Raw genomic sequence first — 20,660 nt, forward strand, 5'->3', positions numbered from 1 at the left:
TCGAGACTTTGTGATAAAGGGAGTCAGTTGAGAAAGATGATCTTATCAGTTCCATGTTGTAACTGGAAAGGCGAATGCTTCCAGAAGTATTTCAGCTCCAACAGGAAAACATCAAAATGGATAACACTGCTTGAGAATCAACAGAGATAATTTGGGCAATACCTATATAGCTTGCCATCAAGGTGGCACACATTAGAAATAGGGTTTAATAAAACACAATTTGTGTATAATAATTGCACACAAAAAATTATAAAATCAAAGAAGCGAAGTAATTTTACCTGACATGCTTAAATCATGATTATGGAAATTAAGGATGGTTTTTATTAGTAATAATTATAAGCCAATATTCAAGTTCTGATGGTTCAAAGAGTCTTTACTGTAGTTCTCAAATTCCATGACTCTTACTGTCAACTGGTTGATCCTGTGACAGTCATGTGGGAAGGGCATCTTCAGTTTTTATTTTGTTTTAGCTGCATTGTGTGGCTTGTGGGAGTTTAGTTCCCTGACCAGGGATCGAACTCGGGCCCTCAGCAGTGAGAGCATGGAGTCCTAACCACTGGACGGCCAGGGAATTCCCGCACATTTTGTTTTTAATTGGAGTCATGTGGGAAATCAGTAGAGGACTTCTCTTTTTTAGACTTCCAGAGCACTAAAGCTGAAAAAAGAAAAACAGGTACCCTCCCCCAAAATACTAACTGGAGACACATTATGTAAAAGTAAATAAGTAAACCTTTTCTAAAAGAGGCAAAAAACCTCTGTATGTTGTCATATGTATGTTGTCTTTCAAAGCCCCCATTTTCTGTGGGTTTGGCAACCTCTGGCTTGTTTTTACAGCCAAAATGGTTATGGTGATACTAGGTTGGCTCAGCTGCAAGTTCAGTTTCTTCCTTTCAAGCTACCTGCTCTTGTATTTCTAAGCCTTGACCTTTTGTAAATAGGAAAGGCATTGGAAGGATATTTTCTTATGGAAGAAGTAAGTAGACACACAGTATCCTACAGCTTAAAAATCTGATCTGCAACAGCATGGCCAAGCTTCAAGTTGCTAAAATGCCATGCTCTCAGCTGTTGGTGGAGGTTCTCGCTTCTCTGAGATGTAGTTCCATTGCCACACAAAAATATAACATGCATTCATTAGCAGAACATACAGAAGAACCAATGCAGTGTCAATAACTTTTGGACATTCATAAAAATCTGAGGATCGAGATGGAGTCTGATAGTCATCTTAGGGCTGAAAAACAGGATCAGAAGAAACCTTTAGTTGTCACCTCACTAGTCAACCCACTCATGACTGCACTCTGGTTTACAAAGGGGGCCACACCAGGAAGAACAACTGGATCGGTATCTGACAGGACGGTCAAACGAGACAATCTCCATCGCAGTTTCAGCTGAAGCTCCTGAGATCTGAAGCCAACAACAGTAGCCAAGTAACCTCATAGTCCAAAGCAATGTACGGGCAATGTATGCAAAAGTGTGGACAAAATCCTGCTTAGCAAACCCTTGTCTGATTAGGTGTTGGGAAAAGGAGAATAAGGAAGAGAAAGAATTTCTGTGAAGGACATTTCCCCAATACTTTATGGTTTTCCTCCATCTTGGGCAGTTGCTTCATCCTTGCTTTAAGCCAAGTGAGACAGGACTTCAAGAGACCAACTTTGAGAGGCGGACATGTGTCCTTTGGGGATTGGAAGCATTAGAACTGGTATGAGACACCATGGCTATAGATCAGCTTTAAGGTGGCAGAGAGAATGAGAGAGCAAGAGTGAGAGTGAGAGCTAGAGAGAGAAAGAGAGAAAAAAGAGACAGGGCTGCACTGGGAGCTCACTGTATTTCTAGCAACAGCAGAGCAAGGATGCATGGGTGTTTCTTGTGGACCAAATGTGGACAACTAAGTAGAGTGAACCTGGTGCTATGCAGAATATTTTCCAAGAGGAAGCCTGGAGAAGCAGTGTGACCCCCAACAGAGGGGTGGACAGTTGGAAGCCAAGGGGGCAAGGAAGGAATGCAGCTGTAAGGTAGACATCGCCTCTGTCAAAGAAGCTATTATCGGAGGGCTCGGTGGGAGTGTCTTCAAGAAAGTTCACAAGAGCACGTTGAAAGGAAAGAACCAGCATGTTATGCCCAGAAAGCACATCGATGGGTTATGCTTATGCCACTCAGGTCAGACTTTTGTTGCCCTTAACATCTCCCTAACCTGACCCAATGAAGAAAGGGACGGGAGAAGAGTAGCAAAGCACGATGGGGGAAAAAGGAAAGGAGCCTCCTGCACCCTCTCTCTTACTTTGGGCTTTTGAGACTGAGGCAGGCCTGAGCTGGGGGAAGGAAATACCTTCATGTGTTTATAACACAGGACTGGGCAATTTTAGTACTGAAGTGAGAGTCTTCTTGTACCTGAAAGTGATTGGAGTCCTATTATTATCTGAAAGTGGCTTTAAAATATTGGGACTTACCAAGATTTTATGCAAGTGTAGGGAGGAAATAATCCACAGAGTTTGAAAGGGCAGGGCGGGGGGAAGGAAAAAAATATTTTCTGCTATCACCTTCTCAGCTAAGACTATTTAATTACTGGCTACAAATAAAATCATTTCCACCACTAGGAAGGAAAAACTATTCAAAACACAGGCCCTCCAGGAATTCCCTGGTGGTCCAGTGGTTAGAATTTGGCTGGGGCCAGGTTCGATCCCTGGTCTGGGAACTAAGATCCCATAAGCCAGGCGGTGCAGCCAAAAACAAAAACAAAGCAAAAAACCGAACCTAACAAAGGAAAACAAACAGATAAACACCACAGGCCCTCTGGTTAATGCATTGGATAAACCAGTGGAGGAAGCTCATTCATCAATTTAGCCTTGATTTTCAAGCTCCACTAAGACATTTGCCACCTTCTTTGGATACAATTTCTGATGGGAAGGCTTGGAGCCTATTAGAAAAGACAAGTGCTCTCCAGGTTCCCATCTTCCTGCTCGTGTTGACCAGTGATTCTGGTTTTCAGGTGTCTACGTAAACAGTAATTATTCTAACACACTTCATTTTGTAGAACCTCGAGTTGGGACTGCTACATGCTTTGGCTGAGTGATGATGAACACATTGTTTAATCTCCTCCGGTCATGGTTTCTTTAATGCAAAATAAGACTGACAATGCAATTAAAGATATAATGAGAAATTTAAAAAAATCAAAAGCTACAAAAATCAGAGAGCCAGCATAAATACCTCATGAAAATGACATCCGCACGTCCCCTGCAAAAACTCTTTGTATCGCCCCATTGTTATAGTGAATGTGTCAACCACTTCATAGCCATATTTTTTTGCAGCTTCCAGAATAATCAAATTTTCTTTCCATAAATTCTGAACTTCACTCTGTATTGGAAAAGAGAACAATGAGAATTTTGATTAAGAAGACTTTTATGATTTACTAATTCAGGTAAAATCATATAAATGTCTTTTTAAAGATTGATCTTATTGTAAGATAAAGAATTAATTTCTTTAAGATGTGTTCCAATTTTCATGTTCCCCTTATATGAACATTGATGTAAATATAAAATAGCAATATATCAATATCTATAGTGACACACAGTTTGGAACTTTTTCTTCTATGAAAACAGTTAGGTTTATTGCCCACAGAGATCCACTGAAGTAGCTAAGATTCTCAATTTAAAAACCAAGACTTGAAAATCACAAATCCTAGCTCCATCTATTTGAGTTCTTATTCTTTTAGGCATTTGAGTATTAATTATTATGTTTTGTTTTTAGCTCTGTGCTGGGGGACAGGAATACAAGGATAAATAAACCATGGTACCTGCTCTTAAGACATTGCATTCAAATAGGAGAAATGTATATGTAAATATTTACTAAGTCCTTTATTGGAGGTAAATATACCAGGCTCTGGGCTGGGAGAGAAAAGGGAATAGCTCTGCAGGGGCAGGGGGACAGCTGGACAGGGAGACTTCAAGAGGGGTTCCTGAGCAGAGTGAGGTTTGCTGGTTGGCAAACAGGGTGGGAAAACAGAGAGTGGGAGTGTGTTTGGCGAACCCCAGAAGTGAGTGAAGGCTCCAGCTGCTGCTTCTCTAAATCATATTCCTCCCTCCCTCACCAGCTGTGTCTGAAGCAATGATGGAGCTCGGCGGGGGTTCTAGTTCAGGTCCACTGTTGAGAAGAGGGACTCCTCCACTAACTACTCCAGCTCCAGGATGCCTCATTGGCTTGGCCAAGACTTTCTCAGACTGACCCATAGTCTGAGATTCTTCCTACCTCATCCATCCTTCTTCTACTCCCTTTATATCAGACACATTACAGTCAAACACGGTTCCCAGTACAGAGTAGACATTCAAAAAATATTTCATGCAAGATTGAGTGATATGCATTGGGTAGTGTGGTCTGAAACTGTTCTCACCTACTTCTGCCCCCTCCTTTTTATTCTTCTCAAACATTCTTTCTAATAAATCCCTTTATTTGGCTAACCCTGTCATGGTGTCTGTCTCTTTGAGAACCCAAACTAACACAGGGAGGGAATTGAACTCCCCTTGTCTTTTCTAAAGAACAAAAAAAAATTTTTTTTCATTTTCCAGGTAAAACAGCAAATAATTACTTGCATTTATTAATCCACCTGCAAGGTAAAAGAAGCAGTACAAAGACATCTAATTTTCTGTCTTCTCCACTGTGCTTGCATAACTATTTTTATGTGACATTCAAAGAAGAATGCTCCCCTCTGCCCCCCAAATAAATGCAGTGAATAGAAAAGGCTCATAAAGGAGAAACCTGGAGGAAAAGAGACAGATGGGAATTTGGTCTCTGCCATCCCTGAAAAATAATGCTCAGTATCATTTGTAGGCCTTTTCGTGTTTGGTTACAGTACCCTCTCAACTTTAATGTGTCCAATTATAAAAGGCAGAAGAAACTTTACAGGGAGTGTTTTACAGAGAAGGTTCAGTTCTCTGGGAAACAGACTCTGAGTCAGAAATTTGCATGCAGGAGGCCATCAGGAAAGCGCCCTTGGGATCAGCTCCTCCAGGGGAGTGAGGGCCTAAACGCGGGATAGAGAGAGAAGTTGAGCTGCAACATCGTTGCAACAGAGGCTTTTGCTGATCCCACCGGGAGTTCTAGAGCTGGGGTGGCCCTTCTGAGATGGCCCAAATTAAGGAAAGGGGGCTGAGTCTTGGTTGAGGCTCTGCCCAAAGGGCAATTCCTGCTGGGACTCAGGTCACACCCGCAGCAGCCCGGAGGAATGAATGTCTCAGCCCTGAAGGGACCATCTGGGAGCATGCAAATCCTACAAAACGTCACTCACTCATTCATGCGTGAGAGGTTTTCTGAGAGTCTCCTATGTGCTGAGCACTGTGTTTTGCATTTGGGGTACCAGAGTGAGCCATGCAGACTTCCCTCCCCCATGCTGGCTCCCACAGAGATTAGTCTAGCAGGGGAGACAGACAACCAAAGCTGGTATCTGTTGAGGGACCTGGATGAGGACACCGGACAATGTCAAACGAGCTCATAGCAGGAAAAGCCAACTGAGTCCAGGGTGTCAATTAAATCTTTCCAGAGAAAACTGCATTTAAACTAACACTTGAAGGGTGACCAGAAGTTACCCAGGTGAGGGGGTAGTGGGAGAGTGTTCTTTGGGAAGAGGGAACAGTGACTTCCAAGACCTGGAGGTGACTGAGAGCATGGCATGCTTGAGGAGTTGAAACACTCGGTGTGGAGTGTGTGTGTGCGCGCGCGCATGTGTGTGTACACGTGTGCATATGTGTGGAAGCAAGGACTAAGTCTACCGAGGAAGGCGGAGGCCACGTCTTGAATGGCCACGATGAGGATGATGAATGCCAGTGTCTGATGACAAGTTCAGAGTTCTTTTCTGCCTCCACTTGCTCTTGTCCTTTTCTCTTTTGTTCTATCATTCCCCCTCCTCTTCTTCCCTCCTTTTGTTTTCACCCAGTTTGCAAAGACTGATGAGCACAATGGAAGCCCTGGTGGCAAGCACGACGGTTAACAGTGTCTGGAGCAAGGTAAGTGCCGAAGAACTGTTGGCAGAGATGAGTTCATTCTAAATCGAAGTAGGCATCACAAGTACTCCAGTTCCTGCGAGAAGCCACAGTCAAGGAAGCAAAGCGGAGCTACCAGAGTCCTCAAGGAGGAATTACAAATTTGACCTGCAGCTTTCAAATAACATGAAAGGAGATTCAACTCATAACCCACAGAGACAATTATCAAAAGACCCCTCTCCTAATCCCCGACCATCTCAAACCCTTCAGCTACCCCAGATGCTAAATGTCTCAACTCACTTTAAAAGACCTTAACCCTTCCTGACTCCAAGAGGCTGAATTTGGAGGTTTTATTTGGGCCACTTTCTACCAGTTCTCCTGCTTTGGCATCACAGATCTGGCGGCCAGGCAGGCAAAGTTTCGAGAAAGGAGAGGAAGATCCTGTAATCCCTGTCGGAGAAAACTAGGAGCGCTCGTAATTGACACAAAAATAAATCTCACTCGGTTTACACATTAAATGGACAGCCTCCTGTCTCCCCAGTTCCCAGTGCCCCCCCGCCGACGAGCTCCCCTGAGGAACTGCACACAAACCCGGCTGCCTGTGAACTCTTCTTGCTGAGCAAGGGCAGCTGATTCTCTCATCTACAGATGTTGTCTTTCCTTTCTTTTCTGAGACTTCTATTTACTGCTGAGACTAACTAGTTACTGTCTTCTATAAGAACCGGTCAGAGGCCCCTAACGCCTTTCATTTACGAATATCCAACCAGAGGCAAAACGAATGATACTACTTTAAAAACACTACTGAGTTTTTAAAGCAATCAGTCAGAAATCATCTTAAAAAGACACTCTTTTCCTAAATACTCATTGATGCTGACAATGTCACATGTGTTTCAGCATGAGCCTTTAACGGTGTGTGAAACATTACTGAGGTTAGGAGATACTTTAAAGCATGATCCATCTCATCTACCCCTCAAGTCTTTATCTTTTCAAACTCCGGTACCCCCTTTCTTCTTTTATGAACTCAAAGCGTTATTTATGACATATTTATGGGCTGTAGTCCCCTTATTTCCAGGAGTAATTATATCTGATTTATAATCATAATCCTTAAGTATATCATCTCCTTTGAATTTTATGAAGGTTGCTTAATATTACGTAGTGCCTTGGGGATCCTTTTTCAGACACCAGCAAGGATCCTTACAGGAAACTTGAAGTTCACATAGCCTGGTGAAAATGGGCTTACCTGCGTTAGGAAGTGTACTCCATCCACCGGCAGATGAAATCCAATTCCCAACGTTTTGATGATCACAAGGATATTGAGTAAATTTTCCCTGTGAAATAATCAGAACGCAAGCCATGAACTTTGATTACATTTCTGGATGTCCGTGTTCACAAAAGCAAGCAGAGTGGAATTCCTTTAGAATGTGATAATTGGCGTATAGGACTAAATTCTCATTTTATAGGTTTAATATATATTAGTGTTGTTTTCTTTTTTTGTGGATAGAGTTTTATGCGTCAGTGGGCATGTTTTGATCTGGAGTAAACGTAAACTTGGATACTGAAGAGCCATCTTGTGATCGAATATAAAAGTATTTTGAAACATTTTAAAGTAGACTTTAAGTACTGGATTCTAAATTACAAGCTGCCCTTTATATAAAATCTTGATAAAATTCTCTCACATCGAGTAACTTTTTTTTTTTTTACTTAGAACACTAATTATTATTGCAGAAGTGTACCTCTTTAAAACCTTGTGAATAATCTGCAGGTGATTGGAATTAAGCCACTGAACACCACCAACGACTAATACAGTCTGGCTGGTATCCTCCAGGGGATGTGATCTGAAAGAAAAACAACACATGTTGCCTTGAAACAGATGGTAAACATTTTAACAGCATTGCCTCACATTTCATTGAACCATATCTGGCATCCTGATCACAGGACCTCCCTGTCATTTCTAACTCGTTTTCAGCCATATTACTTGGTATTTAAACTTTTCAGTGCATTTGATATACAGCAAACAATTATGACAGCTAGTAAAACATCAATCCATTGTGGTATTCTTTCATTCAAAATAGTTCCACTGTACCTTTGCAAGAGATGTTCAAGGGCTTTTTCAAATGTTGGTCTCAACGAAGGGCTTATCCAGAACTGTGGATAGTAGGAATAACTGATCAAAGTCTTCCCACCATTGACGTTGTGATAGAATTTAGTGCCATGCACCTTCTGCCATTCTTGAAAGGTTTCATTCAATCTTTCGATCAGATAGTACATTATCCCTCTGTTGGTCGAATCTCCAATGAAAAGAATCTATAAGTTAAAAAATTTTGCTTTCAAATCTGATGCTTATATGATATAGAAAACAATATAAAATAAATACTTTGATGAAAACAAAGCCACAAATCTAATTGAAGCATAGCCCTTTAAATGGTCAGAAATGACATTAATCGTATTCTCCCCCAAACCCATTCATTTTCCTTTTCCATATTCCTAGTAATGACATCATCTACTGACCTACTAACTCACTTTTAAAGCTTTTTGCTATCTTTATGCTGTCTTTAATTTCTCTACCTCGCTTATGCTCTTAACTTTCTCATCGAATCAGCTTAACACATTTCATCGATCCAAATAGGCATGAAGTATTCTAGTGCTGTAAGAATACTTAGAGATTTTCCAATCTCTTTATTTCATAGATGAGAAATCTGGGAATCCACAGAGGTTAGCTAGCTCGATAGAGGTCAAGCTACTACTTGAGAAAAGAGCCACAGGACGAGAATTTAATATTCTGAAAAGCAGTCTGTGTCCCAGGATGCAAATCCCAGTGCCATTTGCCCTGGAAGCCTCTCACCCATCACCTCCTTCCCATTCCCACCAGCGGAGCCCTGCTTCAGGCTCCGACTGCCTCAAAGGTGTGCTATTGTTAACACTTGCTTAATGGGTCTTCTTGCACAATGGCTGCCCTCTAATTCATTCTCCACACAGTAATACTGGGATAAATTTCCAAATGTCTCATCTCACTTTCACACTCAGAAACCTTATCGGCTCCCCACGTACTACAGAATCAAATCTTAACTCCTGAGGTTCAGTTAACATTTGCTGAATTTTTATTGCATATCGGCTTTTGCTAAGTGGAGATTTCACATAGGGTACTCAATTTTAATCTTCATAATCGTGGGGTGTGAATCATTCTCTGTTTCACAGATGAGGGCTTTGAGGCTCAGGGAGACTGAGGTTATAAATCTAGTAAATGGGGAACACAGGACTCAAATCCAAGTCCTTTATCTCCAAGTGCAGGGTCGATGGCCCCATGCTCTCAACACTTCTCCTAAAGTAAGCAGGTCAGATTCCTACTTTTTCACTGAACATGATTTGCACTCAGCAACATCTGTTTTTCCTTGTGCTAATCCGTCTGCCTAGAAAGCCCCTCTCTCTGCAACCCCACCTGTGTAAATGCTACGAGTCTCCAGACTCGCCATAAACGGCTCTCTCAGCCGGTCTTGTCCAATGCCCCAGCGAAAGTAACCTTCTCTGTCCTCCGTGATTTCATTATAATTTTTATTTCCATTATTGATTTTATCAAAGACTACATGAAATTATGGCTGTCTCTGTATCTTTTTTCTCATATCATATCAAGAAGGATTTGAGGTCAGAGTCAAGGTTAATTTCTAAATTCTAATTTCCCCCATAGTTCTATGCATGCATTTTAAAAATATTTAGTGAACTGAACGTCAAAGGGACTTCTATTAGAGACAATTCCTTTTAATGTCTTTGGAGAAGGTTTAATTTGTACTTCAGTTTTTTTCTCTTTCTGTTGAGATTTCCCTTTGCATTAGTCATGTACATATTCACTTCTGATTTTAAAAGCAGTCACTGCATCACTTCTCAGGCACTCGTGCGTTCACCCATCCATAGTGAGACTGCAAAGGTTTATTTTTTCCACAGTAAGTGTATTCAAGTAGCTGTGTGAAGAAACCCAGAAGGCATTCTCCTTCAGAATTTGTTTCCCATCAAACACTGTTACCATAAGCATAGCCAGACTCAACTGTATGATGTAAGATGTCAAGGTCCCAGTCACTGAGTCTCTCGGTCAAGTTCCATTTGGGGCAATAAAATCCCAGTATGAGAAAAATACTTTGTGAAATCACTTGAAATTCTTCCTACTGGATTTGACCTATAATTATTTGTTTGTTTTTCTGGCCCAGATTTCTGATTTTTTAAAAGGGAAACTTTGAATTATCAGGAAAGCTCTTCATTTCAGAGACTAGTAATTATCCAACTCCATTTGTAATAGTTTGCTAGGGCTGCCATAACAAAGTACCACAGACTGGGTAGCTTAAACAACAGAAATTTATTTTCTCATGATTCTTGGCTAGAAGTCCAAGATCAACGTATTTGCATGGTTGGTTTCTTCTGAGGGCATCTCTGCTTGACTTGTAGATGGCCATCTTCTCTGTGTCTACATATGGTCTTTCTTCTGTGTATGTCTGTGTCTTAATCTCCTCTACTTATAAGGACACCTGTCATATTGGATTAGGGCCCACCATAATGGCCTTGTTTTGTTTTTTTTTTTTGCGGTAAGTGGGCCTCTCACTGTTGTGGCCTCTCCCGTTGTGGAGCACAGGCTCAGCAGCCATGGCTCACGGGCCCAGCCGCTCCACGGCATGTGAGATCTTCCCGGACCGGGGTATGAACCCGTGTCCACTGCATCGGCAGGTGGACTCTCAACCACTACGCCACCAGGGAAGCCTGGCCTTGTTTTAACTTAATCATCTCTTTAAAGGTTCTATCTCCAAAACAGCCACATTCTGAGGTTATTAGGACTGGGAATTAGGACTTCAACATATGAATTTGGTTGGGTAGAAACACAATTCAGCTTTTAATACCAGTAAAGGACCTTGGAAATCCGGTTGTTAAGCTAAATTTCCACTACAGATTTTTCTTATGGGGTCTTTTCATTTCAGTATCAAGACGCAATCCCTCCTAGTGTCTCTCTGGGCAGCCGGTAAGATCACTGGGTGTCTGTATTGTGGGCTACAGAGAGAACTACAGAGGTTGAAGAAAATCCAACGAGCTGCCTGTTACTGAGAGAAAAAAAAATTTCTAGATTTCCATTTTTTTCTGTGGGGTTGTATGAAGATGCAGCCCACCAGTGCACGACAGGGGCAAAAAGAAGTTGTGTTTCAGAATTCTTAGGTACTGTTATTTATTAACCAGATGATCTTAGACAAATTATGTGACCTCTTCATGGGTTCATTTCCTTATGTGTATATTGGGGAAAATAATAGCACCACTGTAAAGGACTTTAATGAGCTTTTAAATACTTATCTTATTCCTGGCACACAGCACACAACAAATGGGAGCCAGCATTAAAGCACAGGAAAGCAAGAAGTGTTTTGGAGTGCTTCTAGTGTGTCCTGCAGTGCACTGCTAGGCGCTTTAAAATTTGTTAGCTATTTCAGAGAAAATGTCAGTAAAGATAAGAAGTGTCTAAATCACAGCAGCCTCTCTCCTGTCCTATCCACCCTGTTACAGACTCTCAGCAGGGCTAGTAGGGTTGCTGGTGAAACTGAGACTCTGAATCAAGAGCCGGGAGAGAGATCGCCACCCTGAGCAAACCAAGGATCTCTGAAAGGTTCCTCACGTCTGTCTCCACTGCTGATCAGTGACTAACAAGAGCTACAGGGATGGGAGAAGGAAGCATCACCACCACCATCTGCAAAACAAGTTCTTCTAAACTGCAAATATCTAGATAGCATTTTTCAAGCCCAGCAGACACAGCTCTGGGAAGACTATGTCCTGGAGAATTATTTTAGCCCAGTGCCTTTCTATTCATGAAAGACAGAAATGATAAATTATAACTAAAGTGAAAATGCACTTGTGAATTTTAAATTGCTGGTTCTGTAGGTAAAGCAGTTTTTGGAAGAGGTCAATCGGTATTCCTAACTAAAAGATTTCTAACGTCAAGTTATCAGCTTTTTTAAGTGCACGCAATTAAAAAATAATACCCAGAAGAAAAGTGGTTCTCTTCAGCCACGTGATTCATATTCAGTCTTTATATCTTTTAGATCATTTGACTTGGTGAATTTTTAAAAGGAAATTTGCAGATTATTTGTTTTCAAGGTCTACTTCCACTTTAAAAGGTCTAAATTACCATAACAAATATTTATAACTAGCCACACATTTTGTAAAGAATTCTTCTTTCCTGTGAAGATTTTTGCCCTATACTAGCATGCACAGGTGTTGGTTGGCAGATGCAATCAAAGAAAAAAAAACCAAGTAACCAGTAAGCAATTATAAAAATAATCAATATTAGCAGTAAAACATTAAGATAACTACTTTAATAAAGATTAAAAAAGATTTTTAAAGGTCCAATGATATCATGAGTTCAGGGAAATGAACCCTCTCATATACTACTATGTAAGAACCGCAAGGGAGAGACGCTTTCTTTCTTTTTTTTTTTTAAACTGTTGAATTCCAAGTGTCCAGAATACTGCCTGGTGTAAAAGTCAGTCCTCATTTGTTAAATGGATGATTGGAAACTTTGATGCTGTGTATATAAATCAGCAGTTTTCTACTTCTAGGAAATTTCATGGATGCCCATGAAAATACATTTAAAAGCAAAATAAACTGGAAGCAACATAAATGTCTATCAGATTGATTACATTAAGTTATAATCGTACACTTCAATTCTTTTAATCTTTTAACAATGATATTGTAATATGGATATATTGTGATGGGAACATTTTGGTTAACGTTTATAAAAAGATGATTATAATCAGAATATAAATAATTGTTGCATTTTTGTAAAAGTAAAGCATATGGATGCATAGAAAAAACCCTGATTTTAAAAAAAATTTATTATTTAATTTATTTAATTTTGGCTGCATTGGGTCTTCGTTGCTGCGGGCGGGCTTTCTCTAGTTGCAGCGAGTAGGGGCTACTCTTCATCGCAGTGCATGGGTTTCTCATTGCAGTGGCTTCTCTTGTTGAGGAGCACGGGCTCTAGGTGTGTGGGCTTCAGTAGTTGTGGCACGTGGGCTTCAGTAGTTGTGCCTCGCGAGCTCTAGAGCGCAGGCTCAGTAGCCGTGGCACACGGGCTTAGTTGCTCTGTGGCATATGGGATCTTCCCAGACCAGGGCTCGAACCCGTGTTCCCTCCATTGGCAGTCAGATTCTTAACCACTGTGCCATAGGGAAGCCTGACCCGGGTTATTCTGAAGTGATGATATTATGACAGTTTATTCTTTTCGCTCATTTGTATTTTCTAAATGAACAGATATTGGCTTTTTAGATTAATTAAGAAAACAAAAGCAGCAACAGTGGCAACAATAACAGTAAATCCATTTGTTTAAAAGCATTTTGAAAATTCACGTAAAAATAATCAGCTTAAATAAACTTTATTTCTACTTTTTAAAAATTTTGAAATTCCAGTGCTTTTTTTTTATTGGACTCTAATTGCTTTACAATGTTGTGTTAGTTTCTGCTGTACAATGAAGTGAATCAGCTATATGTATATGTATATCCCCTCCCTATCGGACCTCCCTCTCACCACCCTCCCATCCCACCTATCTAGGTTGTCACAGAGCACCGAGCTGAGCTTCCTGTGCTATGCGGCTGCTTCCCACTAGCTATCTGTTTTACGCATGGTAGTGTACATATGTCAATCCTCATCTCCCAGTTCGCCCCACCCCCCCAACCACCCCCAACCTTGTGTCCACAGGTCCGTTCTCTACATCTATGTCTCTATTCCTGCCCTGCAAATAGGTTCATCTGCACCATTTTTCTAGATTCCACATACATGTGTTAATATACAATATTTGTTTTTCTCTTTCTGGCTTACTTTACTCTGTATGACAGTCTCTAGGTCCATCCACATCTCTACAAGTGACCCAATTTCGTTTCTCTTTATGGCTGAGTAATATTCCATTGTATATATGTGCCACCTCTGCTTTATCCATTCATCTGTCGTTGGACATTTAGGCTGTTTCCACTTCCTGACTATTGTAAATAGTGTTGCAATGAACATTAGGGTACATGTGTCCTTTTGAATTATGGTTTTCTCAGGGTATATGCCCAGTAGTGGGATTGCTGGGTCATATGATAGGTCTATTTTTAGTTTTTTAAGGAACCTCCATACTGTTCTCCATAGTGGCTGTATCAATTTACATTCCCACCAATAGTGTAGGAGGGTTCCCTTTTCTCCGCACCCTCTCCAGCATTTATTGCTTGTAGATTTTTTGATGATGGCCATTCTGACTGGTGTGAGGTGATACCTCATTGTAGTTTTGATTTGCATTTCTCTAATAATTAGTGGTATCTTTTCATGTGCCTCTTGGTATGCTTTCTTTGGTGAAATGTCTGTTTAGATCTTCCACCCATTTTTTAATTGGGTTGTTTGTTTTTTTGATATTGAGCTCCATTTGTTGTTTGTATATTTTGGAGATTAATCTTTTGTCAGTTGCTTTGTTTGCAGATATTTTCTCCCATTCTGAGGGTTTTTTAAGTTTCATTAGGTCTTATTTGCTCATCTTTGTTTTTATTTTCATTACCCTAGGAGGTGGGTCAAAAAAGATCTTGCTGTGGTTTATGTCAAAGCGTGTTTTTCCTGTTTTCATCTAAGAGCTTTATAGTGTCCTGTCTTACATTTAGGTCTTTAATGTATTTTGAGTTTATTTTTGTGTATGGTGTTAGGAAGTGTTCTAATTTCGTTCTTTTACATGTAGCTGTCCAGTTTTCCCAGCACCACTTATTAAAGAGGCTGTCTTTTCTCCATTGTATGTCCTTGCCTCCTTTGTTATAAATTAGGTGACCACGTGTGCGTGGGTTTATCTCTGGGCTTTCTATCCTGTACCACTGATCTATACTTCTGTTTTTGTGCCAGTACAATACTGTCTTGATTACTGTAGAACAATGGCCTAAGAGAATCAAGATTAAACATTGGTTCAATAAACCTATCACAGGAATAACACTAATCGTATTTTGAATTCCAGTAGCAGCTTTATTCTAAAGATTGAATGGCTTTTTGCTATGTAGCATCTCTCTTCTGGTCCTGTGTTATGAAGGGAGGCTGCCTCCATCAAGGTGGGCTCTGGAGAGGAGCAGAAACATCTGTGTCTCGATGTGTCATTAGAGGCTGGATCTCAGCTCATCAGCGGGAGACAAAGATGTGTTTAGAAGAGTTCTGCATCTGTTCTATTCCCCAAACTTGGCATGCAAGGTGTCACTGAAAAGTGTATAGGGCCTGGTGTTTTTTCTACTATTTTCACACCATCATGGACCATAGGACCTAGAAGCACATCCTGTTCTTAGGCTCTATTAAAGCTTGGGCTTACTTTAAAATAGTCTTAAAAACCATGAAACTGTCTTTGTTTTCATTTCTAATTTCTCAACATTATATCATCCCTGTATTAGGTGACACAGGCTAAGTGCTATTAACAAACAGAGCCCCCAAATGTATAATGGCCTAAATACAATTGATGTTTACTTCTCCTTCAGGAAAACAGTCCAGGTGGTTCCAGGCAGGGGTATGGGGGCGGGATGGGGCCGGGAGGTCATTCAGGGTCCCAGGATGGTTACACTGTGCCTTCCTCAAATACGGATTCCGAGACCTCACTGGGCATTGATATCCAGCTGGGGGAAGGAGTAAAGAGCTGCCAGGTTTCCTATGGGCCCACGCTGGGAGCTGGGCACATCACTGCTGCTCACATTCCATTGGTTGGAACTCAGTCATGTGGTCGTGTACCTGATCTCAAGGGAGACTGAGAAACGTAGTCAAGCTTTGTGCCGGAAAGAAGAAGAAATGAGTTTGATGAACACTTCCCTAGTCTTTACCACATTCTCCTACGTGCTAAGTCTTTCTGGGGAAATAAAAACACCTAAATTCAGATTTTCTACCTGTGAATTAGTAAAAGTGTGAAGCATCTGAAAGCCTAAATTTATAATCTACATAATGCATAAGAGCACTTCTGTTCTTAGAGATATTGATTCCTTGGGACAAATAAGAGCAAGAAATATCATTTATTAGTGAAAATACAACAAAAACTTTAGTTTTTTTTTTTTTTTTTTGCGGTACGTGGGCCTCTCACTGCTGTGGCCTCTCGCGTTGCGGAGCACAGGCTCTGGACGCGCAGGCCCAGGGGCCATGGCTCACGGGCCCAGCTGCTCCGCGGCACCTGGGATCCTCCCGGACCGGGGCACGAACCCATGTCCCCTGCATTGGCAGGAGGACTCTCAACCACTGCGCCACCAGGGAAGCCCTGGGAATTTTTGATTGAAATATACGATAAAACAATTTTCATCCCACTTTATCTCATCATGAATAAAGGGAACTAATGATGACGATACTTAACATGTAAATATTTTACTCCATTACCTCCTGTCTCCAAAGTCACCAAAAGTAACAAGGACATAGTTAGCAAAGCAAGTTATAAAGAAATGAAGAGAAGCAATGGGGGCTGTCTGTGTTGAGTCAATATAAAGGTAGTTTGTTAGCTTCTCAGATTCTTCTGATCTTTTGAAGCTAGGAAAGAACTGGGTATATGTAGAATCAATAGACAGGGAAAAAAAAAACACCTTGATTTAAAATAATTTTCTATCTTCCTTTCTTTCCTCTTGCATAGGTTCTATCTTCAATATTCACAGAGATGGGGATATTTCTTCAGAACAACAAAGTACATGGAGATGCCAACACAGGTCTCAGCCAGCAAATAGGAACCCACTGGAAGCTTCCAAGAGGGGAAGTTACACAGGAGCTTCTTGTCCATTAATCTAGGCAATGCCTGCTTACTGGAGAGCTCTCATCTTGGTAAATAAAGGAAACGAAAGCGAGGAGGAGTCCTATTCATTACATCTAATCCAGGGCCAAGCATAGCCCATACGTTTAGAAAGCTCCACAGTGATTCCAATGAGCCCCATGATTGAGCACCACTGCTCTCATAAAATAACTTCCCATTCTAAGTGAGGTATAGGGTGATTCAGCTCTAATATGAAGCTGAGACTGTTCAGATGGTTAGTGATATTTAGGGCATGATGAAAATCTAGCTCATCAAAGCGTCTCTCTGTGAAATGTAATATGATTGCAACAAATGTTTTTTCAATGATGCATTTGATTAAATTGGCTATAGAGGACCAAACAAATTGCTCTTTGGAGTCAAGAACAGATGAAAACTGACATGTAGGCAAGTCACTCTAAAACACATGAAATTTGGCAGAAAAGAAAAACAAACAACTGAACAATATCACCTAGACACAGATCTTCTAACTGCTTGGAACAAAAATATGTATCTATTTTGCTCTTCTCTCTGGACTGTGGGCATTATGTGTAAGCCATCCTTTCCTGGTGAGAGTCAGGTACACTCCTTTTCTTCTTTTCACCCTTTTTTATTGAAACTGACAAGCAACAATGAATTGTGTAACCATAATGGAATTCACGTATTAGTCAGAACATATTATTTTAAATTGGGCGTACTTCAAATATGTAAACACCTTTAAATCCAAGACAGTACTTAACTTGCAAACATAGCTTAAAACTGCAAGTTACATTTCCTGTTTTAACAGCTGAGTTTAAATACTTTCAGTAAATATTGCCTTTTTATATTTTCCTTTCTTAATTGCACTCTTCTCTCAGATATTTTATTACTGAGTAATAAAATACTGAGTTTGTCAGTTGAACTATGTTTCTGACAAACAAAATAAAAGCTCGTTTCATTCAGTTTTGGTCAACCTCCTAAGTTCTTTCAGTTGTAAATTTCATTACCCTACTTCTAAACTATTTCCTATGTATTTTGCACTGTGATTACAAAGTTATGCTCTGATAAATTTTTCTAAATGTTCCAACCAAAGTTTATTAAGTAAGAGGTGTGTGTCTATTTAGAGACATATGTCAAGAGTATAACTGAACACATAGTTTGTTCTTTTTCAATGAATTTTGCTTTGATTCAACACGATGGCACATCAAAAAACCTATACATATCTACAAGAGCTTACAAATGAAATAACTCACATTTGGATAGATTTAGACTAAGAGGGGTCTCGTATTTACCTGCCCTCCAGACACGAACAAGTATGCCATAGAAAGTGATACAAATGCTCTGAGGAGAAGCCCTGTGCCATCTTTCTGCAGAGATCAGCCTCTTGTTCACTGAAGCAAAGGCAAATGACTGAGGTATAAAAAGTTTGGTCCTGCTTACACACCACTGAGTGCAGTGACATTCTTGGTCAAAGTTACAGGAAAACGGAACGCCTTTTTAAATCCCAACTGATCTGTGTTTTGTTTCTTCCCCACTGGTGGGCCTCCATTTCCAAGTATAGCCTTCCATTCATCACTGGAAAGCAGTGGTAAAAAGATGTAAAAGATCATAATAACAACATAAGGAAATTCAACTGAGAGAAATGACTACTGGAGCTTCTAAAGAAAGCAGAACACTGTTTGAAGGCCTAACTTTCCAATACTTCTCACGGGCCCAGTCAAATTCTGTTGCCTTTTAATTGGATTCTTTTGAGAAAGATAACTCAGTTTAATGCATTCCCTTAAAGGTTACCTTGATTAGGATTTAAAATAAACTTCTGTGTTTTTTCGTAGCACAACATATTTGCACTACTGTACACGGGAACAGTGACATTTTTGGCTTCTCACGGTAAAAAGTCTGAGTTTTCCATATTAATTGAAAGTTTTCAGATGAGTAAGGGTACTATACCATTAGAAATTGCATGTCTAGGTATGTCCCCACTTTTACACAATCCAAGAGGCATAAACTGGACCACACAGAAAACGAGTAACTCAGAATCACCTCCAGTGCACTCCTTGCCTGCTAGGTTCCTGCCCATTGTCTGTTCCCTCCATTCTCTGTTCCCTCCAGTAAGAGAAAATTCAAAAAAGGCACTAAGCTTGAGTGATACAACTCTCACCATAGGTTCTTTTGAGAAAAAATGAAGATCTTTATTTTTTTCTCGTTCAATTAAACTATTTCAAAGTCATGTGATGGGTAGATTGCCTGTAACTACCAACACCACCCTGCTCAGGCACTTTCTCTTTTGGCAACTTTTCCAGACCTTCCCAGTCCAGGTCAGGTGCCAGCCTCTGGGCTTCTCCCAACCTTTGCAATGATCACGCGATTTTGTAACGATCACTTCTCTCATTTGTCTCCTTCCACTAGACATTTGGCACCTTGGAGGATCGTGGTGTGCACACGTAGAACAGATTCTTAGCTCAACGGAACTAGATGAATGAATAACAAGGTGACATCCCAAAAGTTGAAAAAGTGTTCTGGGCTTAATTGTGTTAAGTGGTCAGCTGGCTTCGACTCTGTGAGAACATGTTAGGGATAACTGAGATTGCAAGGTTTCTGATGTGGGGCAGCAGAGTTACTCTGATTCCTTCCATGAATAAAAGAGTCACTTCATTCCTGAGTGCCAGTCTGAAACTGCTGTCCTTTAGCATTTGTAAAGTGAATTTCTGATGATATCACCCCAATAATATGCCTCTTTTCTTGAATGTTTGACATGGCAAAAAGAGTCCCCTACCTGCACCTCACCCCCCAAAAGAGTCAGGTGTTTATAAAACAAAATATTTGTGTTACTTGTTTCTCAAGTTTTGTAACTGATATGCTTTAACATGTATTTGTCTTTGAAATAGAATGGTGACTATAAAAAGTTCTGGGTAGGATGAGAACTCCCTTGCCTCAGTAATGAAATATAAGAGTTTCACCATCACTTTGTATGTTTATATTTTTCTCCAGGAGAATGAGAAATAGATGTATACGGAAAACCTTCTGCTAACCAACTCCTATTCATAAGTGAAGCTTTCTTAAAATAAGTGCGATTTCATAGTTGTAATTGTGAATGTTTACACAATTATCTCTGTGCTGTGTGGTACATGAGGGTATAAACCTGTCTGCACATTACCAAGTCCTGTGATTCAGAATATAAAATGTCTTTGTCAGTTTTTCCCTTCTTTACATTTCCACGGCCTCTGCCCAAGTTTTGATTTATACAACTTTTCAAAATATAGATTTTTGGATTTAAAAAGGTGCTCACACATTGTAAATATAAAGGTAACACACATACATGTATCCCCTTCTTTCCGAAAGTTCAATTTATGTCACTTCATTTTTCTGAAACCTACATTAAGACAGGCATTTTTCCTAAAAGTGAAAATCCTCTTCAGATTTCTTTTGGTTAGCAAAAATGGGTACTAATATAGGTCTTTCAGAAAAGCAAATTGTTGTCAATTGAACTTTCTGAAAATCGGGGATACTCTTCACTGTCCTCCATTTCGATTTACGAAAGGCTTCATAGGAGCGCTCTACTTTTGGATAGCGGGGGAAACCTGTATTTAAAAAGACTTCTTCACACTTTGCCAACCATAATTTACTACCTGGATTGGCTTCACAGCCATATGTTCTCGGCATTCACACAGGGTCTGTGTGTAAAAGGATCCTGTGCTTGGTTTATTGTTCTGCTTTTGCCTTCTCAAAATTCTTAATAATTATTGAACACAGGGTCCTGCACTTCCGTTTTGCCCTGGGCCTGGCAGAATATATGGCCAATCCTGTCACCATCCCACTCCTCCCCTACTCCCCTCCACTTACGTAATCAATCTTTTTAAAACTAATTAATTAATTAATTAATTTTGGCTGTGTTGGGTCTTCACTGCTGCCCTTAGGCTTTCTCTAGTTGTGGTGAGCGAGGGCTACTCTTCATC

General features: G+C 40.4%; 1 protein-coding gene across 1 annotated transcript in view; it reads right to left on the reverse strand.

Moving 5' to 3' along the window:
- Positions 1-20,660, reverse strand: part of CPED1 (cadherin like and PC-esterase domain containing 1) — a 294,480-nt gene that overhangs the window by 16,044 nt on the left and 257,776 nt on the right. The window contains exons 18-21 of the mRNA XM_032643898.1: positions 8,050-8,270; positions 7,700-7,801; positions 7,207-7,294; positions 3,202-3,348 (exon numbers count right to left, since the gene is read on the reverse strand). Of these exons, the coding sequence (XP_032499789.1) occupies positions 3,202-3,348; positions 7,207-7,294; positions 7,700-7,801; positions 8,050-8,270 (558 nt within the window). The remainder of the gene's footprint in view (positions 1-3,201; positions 3,349-7,206; positions 7,295-7,699; positions 7,802-8,049; positions 8,271-20,660) is intronic.

Source organism: Phocoena sinus, chromosome 9 (assembly GCF_008692025.1).
Source record: "Phocoena sinus isolate mPhoSin1 chromosome 9, mPhoSin1.pri, whole genome shotgun sequence".
NCBI classification, from domain to species: domain Eukaryota; kingdom Metazoa; phylum Chordata; class Mammalia; order Artiodactyla; family Phocoenidae; genus Phocoena; species Phocoena sinus.